The sequence below is a fragment of the Xiphophorus couchianus genome, chromosome 5, assembly GCF_001444195.1.
Source record: "Xiphophorus couchianus chromosome 5, X_couchianus-1.0, whole genome shotgun sequence".
In the NCBI taxonomy this organism is placed as follows: Eukaryota; Metazoa; Chordata; class Actinopteri; order Cyprinodontiformes; family Poeciliidae; genus Xiphophorus; species Xiphophorus couchianus.
This window is the reverse complement of record NC_040232.1, coordinates 7,786,570-7,794,664: the sequence shown is the minus strand read 5'-3', so window position 1 is coordinate 7,794,664 and position 8,095 is coordinate 7,786,570. Positions and strand designations below refer to the sequence as shown.

General features: G+C 37.8%; 1 protein-coding gene across 2 annotated transcripts; it reads right to left on the bottom strand.

Annotated features, from left to right (window-relative positions):
* Positions 1–3,957: 3,957 nt before the first annotated feature.
* On the bottom strand, positions 3,958–7,880 carry LOC114144033 (rho-related GTP-binding protein RhoU-like). 2 transcript variants are annotated; one of them, XM_028016479.1, is made up of 4 exons: positions 7,460–7,880; positions 7,233–7,291; positions 7,085–7,114; positions 3,958–4,461 (listed from the first exon to the last, which is right to left on the bottom strand). In XM_028016479.1, the coding sequence occupies exons 1-4, from the start codon at positions 7,728–7,730 to the stop codon at positions 3,973–3,975; spliced, it is 849 nt and encodes a 282-aa protein (XP_027872280.1). In that variant the 5' UTR covers positions 7,731–7,880; the 3' UTR covers positions 3,958–3,972. The 2 variants fall into 2 exon arrangements, with proteins under 2 accessions (XP_027872280.1, XP_027872282.1); XM_028016481.1 differs by lacking the exon at positions 7,085–7,114.
* Positions 7,881–8,095: the final 215 nt, after the last annotated feature.

The window sequence follows — 8,095 nt, the reverse complement described above, 5'->3', positions numbered from 1 at the left end:
TCAGTTCTTCAACGTAGGCGGCACGTGGCGACTCTGATTTGCATGTACCTTCCTGTGATTGGTCTGTTTGAATTTACTGTTTGTCAGTACAAAAGCATAAAGCTGGTTAATATACACAAAATTTCGGGCATTATTACTATTATTAATCCTCCTTATTTTCAAATATCGTCAAAGTAAACTATACAAATCACATTTTGTCATTGACTCCCTTTATTTTGCAGGATATGCTTTCAGTACTGTCAAATTGTGAAATGTTTTCAGTTCAGATAACATTTTACAAACGTATTCGCGAAAATGCAAATCAATATTTTGCCAAATAAGTATGACGACTTGTTAATGCTAAATACTACTTACTGACAAAGCAAGCCGATAAAGTTGATATGCAAGTCATGGCTATACAACAAAAACTTCAGTGGAGCTTAAAAAGAAGAATTTGGTGCACAAATTTTAATTTATTGAGGGTTATTTTACACAGTTCACACAGGTTCTAAATTATATACACTGAATCAAACAGTGGAAAAAATATTCAAATAAGAACTGCGTTTTTATTTGGGACTCTTGGGAGTTTGCAAACTCCCAAGACTGTAAGGATGGTTGTAATATTTCATTTTAACACTGAACATTTTCTCTTTCTTTCAGACAGTATCATCAGTATTATTTTACTGAATAGAATTCAGTAAAATAAAATTTACTGAATTAAATTTTTCAGTAAATTGGAAAATAAAATTGGATCCAATTACTGGGTACTGTTTAGTGGTATATGTTCTACTAAAAAACAGTGATGAATTTTTGAAGATCATAATTTTATTGTTATCACAGCAAATAATGCTGTGATGCCTACATACACCCTCACTAATATTCAATTAAATGTCCCTTCACACATTGGAGAGAAACCACACAATTCGTATATTTATGAATGGAGCTCCTTTGAATCTATAGTTACTATCCACCAGAGGTGGGGACTCGAGTCACATGACTTGGACTCGAGTCAGACTCGAGTCGTTAAAATCACGACTTGAGACTTGACTTGAAAAAAGGCTCAAAGACTCGGACTTGACTTTGACTTTCATGCCATTGACTTGGGACTTGACTCGACTTGAAGCTGTTTACTTGAAAAGACTTGATATTTTTTACTCAGTCTTAAAATTTAAAACACATTATTTATAAAGTGGCGTCATTAATTAATTTCACTCATTCCGCATCAATATGCGCAGACCGTCACTATGGTTTTCCTCTCTCCTTATGTATGTATGTGTACGTAGCTGCAGCACAACCAATCAAATTAACAGGATTTGGACGTTTAAAAAAACGCGGCAAAGCTGCAGAGCTCAGGGAACGAAATACGAAATAACCGCTGGAATATGCTAATTTCTTTTGGCTACGTAGGTTATGAACTTTCGACTAAAAAACGAACTGCAACTTGTAAAACATGCAAGAAGAGAATATCGGATGGAGATGCCACGACGTCCAACTTTGTCCGGCATTTGAAGCTTCACAAAGATCGGTAGGTGGCGCTTTTCTTTTGCTGTAAGATAGCTGACTTTAGCTAACTTCGTGTTAGCATGTGTACTCCGGGTTAAATTGGTGATTATTTACCATAAATCCGGTCCTTCAAATGCCTCCACAAATAATGTGCACCGTGTTAGCTCAGGAAGCCGGTGGATAGTGAGCGGGGCTCCGGAACAGAAAGCAGATTCTGGACCTGAACACAGGGAACAGAGTCTCTCTGTCCCATCATGATGATGAGCCGGGTCTAGTATCATCTAAGGATGGTTGGTGTATTTGAAGACATCTACGTTGGGAAATTATATTGACAATATATTGTTTTGACAGGTCAGAGAAAAGAGGAAAAAACTGCTGTTATGGTTCTTTGTATTGTGCTGTGGAAATGTCAGCATTTTCCTCTTTTTTTATTGAATATCAAGTTTAACAGAACTGGGCAATAAAGTGGTCCAATTTAAAAATGTTTTTTATACTTTGTGTTCAGCTACACATGTTCTATCATTTGAGATAAATACATATTTTAAAACGAACAAATGGTCTATTATTGGAATTTTATGTATATTTGCAAATTATAAAAAATAAAAATAAAAAAAAACGACTCGAAATGACTTGATATTAAAGGTTCCTGACTTGAGACTTGACTCGACTTTTGCCTGTCTTTACTTGAGACTTGACTCGGACTTGAGGACAAAGACTTGAGACTTGCAACACAGTGACTTGGTCACACCTCTGCTATCCACCTTTGTTTATTTTTCGCCAAAAAAAAGCTCTTAAGTTCAGTCTATTTCTGCTAAATGTATTTTGGTTTATAATATTTTTGCCTGTATGTAAATGAGAGAAAATCCACTTTTAAAATTCATTAAAATTCGCCTCTGAATATCACTGCATCATCTCTAAAAGTAGAGTAAACAGCTTGTCTTTCTCCTGGAGGCGTGATGTCTCTGTGGTGAGGAAATTGGGCTCCATATGCTGGTCTAATCCGGCCCAGGTGGTACTGTCCGCTTCTATTAGACGAGGTTCCTGCAGGCCAAATCTGACTTGGACAGCAAAGCCGAGCCACGGTGTAATCTTAAGCTTTCCTCCAGATCACAGCAACACCGCGCAGGGAAAACTCTGGCTCTCATTCTGAGACCTGTACCCTGAGTTAGAGACACTTTTTGTGTGTGGAGAGAACAACAGCATAAATTGACGTCTCTAAAACCTTTTGTTTGTCAAATGAGAAACAAAGTGCAGAAGTCACAACAGAAATGCACAGAATGAACTGGTAAGAATTAAATTCACAATTTTCCTTTATTGTTTCAAAGTTCAATTAAAGTGAAAAATAAATTGTATTTTGAACAGAGTGAATCAACTTTTATTAGGAATTCTGAGAAATGCCACAGTCAATACTGGCAATATAAAAATAAATAATATCCAATAAATAAATTAATAAATATTATAAATATTTTATTGTTAAGGTTTCCTATGCATTTGTTCAAGTCTAACTTTTATGCAGACTAAAATTCATACAAATGTAAAAACATACAAATTATGAATTTTTTTTTATAGTGGATGGATGGATGGTATGTGTGAGTGCACTGTAAAAACACAATCTTTCTAAGTATTTTTGGTATTTATCTAGGTTCTCATGCAATATATGACTACACTTGAAAAAAGACAAAACTAACTTACAAGTAACTTTTCAGCAGATTATTTCACTTACAACTAGTACTTTTCCATCAATATTAAATAATTATTAGGTGTTTTCCAGGCACATAGTGCCATTTTATAGCACAATCATGTATGTTAACTTGAATAAAATGACAAATATATCAAAAATGACTTGAAATAAAATGTACTTTGTAATTTAACACTTTGAAATTGGGTCTCTGTCTCTTTAAAATCTCCTTCAGGAAGAGACAACATGGCTCCTCTGCTAACCCTTTAGCAACATTTTTACCAGCATTGCACTGAGAAGTAGCTCCTATAATGAGCTCAGCAAATGAGCAGCTCCACCAGGTGTTTGCTAATTGCTGCTGGCTAGTCTGAAGGAGCTGAGTGGGGGAATCACTCAGCTTGGAAACTGCAGCTCCGACGAGGAGATGTGTCTCGAAGGCGGGGCTAAGTCCACCCAGGCGTTTTGCAGCTGAATGGTTGCCATGGAGATTAAAGGATTTCTCAAACATGTGTGAAAGAATCAAGACAACTTTCCAGGTCTTTTTTTGATGAGGGAATAATATTATTATATTATTATAATAACATAAAAAATTTAGATTTTAGATAATGCTGCCCCTTTAAGGAATTATTGACTTAAAACAAGTTCATAGAAGAAGTTACTTATTAGTTGGTTTTGGATTATTTCAAGTGTACTGAGATATTTGCAATATAAACTAGATTTTTTAAAAAAACTTTTTAAGATTTGTGTTTAGTGAGATGCCTTCACTGCCCTGCTGGCTAAATTAAAAGCTAACAACGTCTAACTGCAGCTCTTTATTTTAATTCACAGCTCCCCTCTCCGATCAGACAGTTGAGTTTCTTCCACCACACCTCTGACAAGCTCTTAATCTTATCGGGGGTTTTCTTCCTCAGAGTCATCCTCTGCTGCTGGACCACATTACTGTCTATCTGCTGGAAGCTAGCTAGGATAGCGCAGTCAAACGTGTCCTTCAGGTTCTTCTGGGTCAGCGCTGAGCACTCTGTGAAGCCCACCGCCCCGAGCTCCAGTGCCAGCCTGCAGCCTTCCTCGGTGCTCACTGGCCGCTGCTGGTTCTGCGCCAGCTGGATCAGAACTTGCACGTCTTCTCTCAGGTCCAGCTGGGTGCCGACCAGAACCAGGGGAACGCCGGGGCAGAGCTGCTGGATCTCAGGGGCCCATTTGTTGGAGAGGTTTCGGAAGGAGCAGGGACGCACCACGCTGTAGCAGAGGAGGAAGACGTCGGCGTTTCTGTAGCAGAGCGGCCGGAGGCACTCCAATTCATCCTGCAGGGAGAAAAAACAGAGGAGACTGACGTCTCACATCAAACTTTTACTAAAGACGTCTTTAAAAAAGCTGTAATTCCCCTATAAAACCTTAAATCTGTGTTTGTTAGGGAATATCTTCAGCTGAAGATTTGAACTTCTGCATTTTAGAAGTTTTTTTAAGCAAGATTTATTGGCTAAAACCATCCATCCATTTTCTAACACACTTGTCCCTTAGAGGGGTCGGGAGGTGCTGGTGCCTATCTCCAGCTAACGTTCCGGGCGAGAGGCGGGGTTCACCCTGGACAGGTTGCCAGCCTGTCGCAGGGCAACACAGAGCAGTTCCCACGCATGCACAGGGAGAACATGCAAACTCCATGCAGAAAGACCCCGGGCCGGGAATTGAACCCAGGACCTTCTTGCTGCAAGGCAACAGTGCTACCAACTGCGCCACTGTGCAGCCCTTGGCTAGAACCACTTTAATTATTTTTTTTAAATGCATATTTTTTATGCATTTAAAAATGCATAAAAATGCACAAGATTTCATTTGAACCTGTTGGTCTAAAACAAATATTTTCTCCATTTTCACATGTGGTGTAATCTATATAAGCTGTAAATGTTGACAGGATAAAACAAATGTAGCACATTATAACCATTTAACCACCTAAACATAAAGACTCTGTAAGAAAATATTCCATATTTAAGGTTTTTCAGCAGAAATTGGATGTTCAGTCATTTATTAAACACCAGTTACACAACTTAGAAATTCAAATAGTGACTTATATTTGAAGTGCTTCCAGATTGTGTCAAATTACAACCACATTTCAGTTATGCAACATGACAAACCGACACAATAATAATGTGAAGTAAACTGGATTGTTCTTGTTTTTTTTTTTGTTTTTTTTTACATATAAAACTCTGACACCCCTAAATAAAATCTAATGCAGTCAATTAAATTCAGAAGTCCCTTTATTTTTTCTCCTTTAGTAATTCAGCAATTATTACTAAATTATGTGAAGTTATGAATACTTCAGTGTTTCAAAATAAATATTACTTACCCAGTTTTAACTTTTGCCACATTTTGTCATGTTCCAACTAAAAATGTCAAAGTTTTTGAGTGGATTATTATCTAACATAATGTAATAATATAATATTATGTGATATAAACATATGTACCAATATTAAGTGTGCCATGTATGTTTGTTTGGATGCCTTTAGTCTTATAGTAAAGAAAAGAAAACCTGCAAGAAGCTGAAAAAGATTTGAAACTGTGAGTTTCACCTTCCTGCCGGAGGTCATTAAACATACAACAAGAGCTAAAGTGGCATTTCAGAGGCAGTTCAGATGTTTGAATGGCCCAGTCAAAGTAGAAACCTTAATCAAATTTAGGGTAAACTTGAAAATTAATATTCTCAGAAAGAAAAACAATACATAACAAATCCTTTCTCCGCTGATAGGCGACTAGAGTTAAATTAAAACAACTTGCTTTATCAGCGTTTTCATGCTAAATGTAAAACATGATCAACCTTAAAAAATATAAAATGAATTTAATGTTTAGTTCTGCTCAGGGATAATAAGACCATTAATAAAATGAGTGTAGGAAAGGTGCATTATTCAATAAATCATCTAATTAATGTTTGATCAAAATGAGAGATAATGAGGTTGCTGCATTAATTTCCTGCTGTATTTTACATCTAATTCAGTGATGTCCAAAGTGTGGCCAGGGGGCCATTTGTGGCCCTAGAAAAGATTATGTTCGGCCCCTGACCAGAAGTCAACAATGGTAAGAATTTGTTAACCAAATTGGCAAAAAAATTGTCTGAAATCTTACCAAGTATTTATAGGGGTTTTTGTACTCATTTTGCTCTAAATAACTGCAATATTGGTTAGTAGCCTAAATCTGGCATTTAGCCTGCAGCAATAAGCAAATACTCAATTAATTGCATAATATATTAAAATGAGTGCGATAATTTTTATTTTTATTAAATCATTTTTGAAGGGCAATTTTCTTTAAAAACTTCATAATCAGTTTTGTTTATGGTTTTGGTTGTGTGTGGTTTTTATTCCTTTATATTTGTTATTTTTGTTTGTTGTGTTTTACTTAGTAAATTTAATATATTACAATTTATCGCAATAATTTCTGGGACCATTTATTGTCCAGTAAAGCTTGTAATTGAGACAAATTTTCATTATTGTAAAAAAATGGATTCAAATGTAAAATAAAACAATATGTGTATAGTTATTGGCTATATTGGCACCACCATGTTACATCAAGAGGATTTTCTGAATCCTGTCAATGTCTGTTTGAGGTTGTATTGTAAAGTCTTCATGTTTTTCCCTCAAATCTCTTTTTATATAGAAAAAACATTAAATAAATGGTACAATTAACATTATCACAACAAGAATAGTTATTATCTTTCTAATTAAAAACATCTTAGCAGATTCTTAAATTAATGTATTTGTGGGATGTTTTACAGGGAAATAAACAGGGTAAAACTGAAAGACTGGATTTTTCTTTTTATCCTGTAGGGGGCGATGCGGAGCTACCACACAGGTTCTGACCAGGACAGCAAGATGAAAACAACGAAGAGAGAAAACGATCTGCCAACAGAGGAACCAAACACAGAGATCAGGAACGACTTACATTAACTGATCCATCAACTGGGCCCCATTTCTATCATGGCGACGCAGGGAAGAAATGATCAGAGTTTAAACTTACAGCTGCCAAACACTGGAGAGAGAACTCATACATGCCCTGTGTTCATTTTATAAACAAGCAAAAACAAACCCACCTGTCCAGCGGTGTCACACAGCTGCAGTCTGACTGGTTTCCCATCAACCACAACCATCACTGCAATAAAAATCCAAAAACACCAAACAATGTTTTCCAGTTTCACACTTTAACATTTAAATTGATTCTTCGTCAGAAAACATCGCTAAAAATGATCAACCTCTGCAGGTCAGACAACCCACACTTTGCGTAATCCCCACACCGCGCCACGCTGACAGTGGAGCTCACCGGTGAAGTTGTCAAACGCCGTGGGAACATACTCCGTGGGATACCCGTTGGTGGTGTAGCTCACGATGAGGCTGGTCTTGCCCACGGCTCCGTCTCCGACCAGGACGCAGTTCACTTTGCGCTCTGGAGTGGAACCGGACCAGCGGCGCTTTGCGCTCTGAGGGAAGTCCCGGTTCTTGAAGCGCCGCGGCGGAACCGTGGGTCGGTCTCCACCGTCAAACGGCTCTGAAACGCGGCAGGGCTTCTGGTTCCCCACGTCGCGGGGTAACATGCCTCTCTCTCGATTTGGTCTCAAATACTACCCGGTGTAGACGCGCCGCTCCATCTCTGTTGACGCTCGAGTTGGCAGCAGCAGGTCGGTAAGCGGGTTTACTGTGAAGTGTGTCAGTGGTGCAAAGCAGACTGAAGTTTCTCTGCGCAGCGGGAGCAGCTGATTGGCATTCTCTACATCTGTCATGGTCGTGCGTCTTAAGAGGCTTACTGAGCACAACACCATCTGAAACTCCAGGACTTCCCAGTGAAACCAACCCCGCTTACTGGAATCCTTTGATCCAAACACACTGCCTATCTTTAAAAAATATATATTATTTAAACATTCAAACTCACTTTGCTCACATTTATTTATTGTTTTATTAT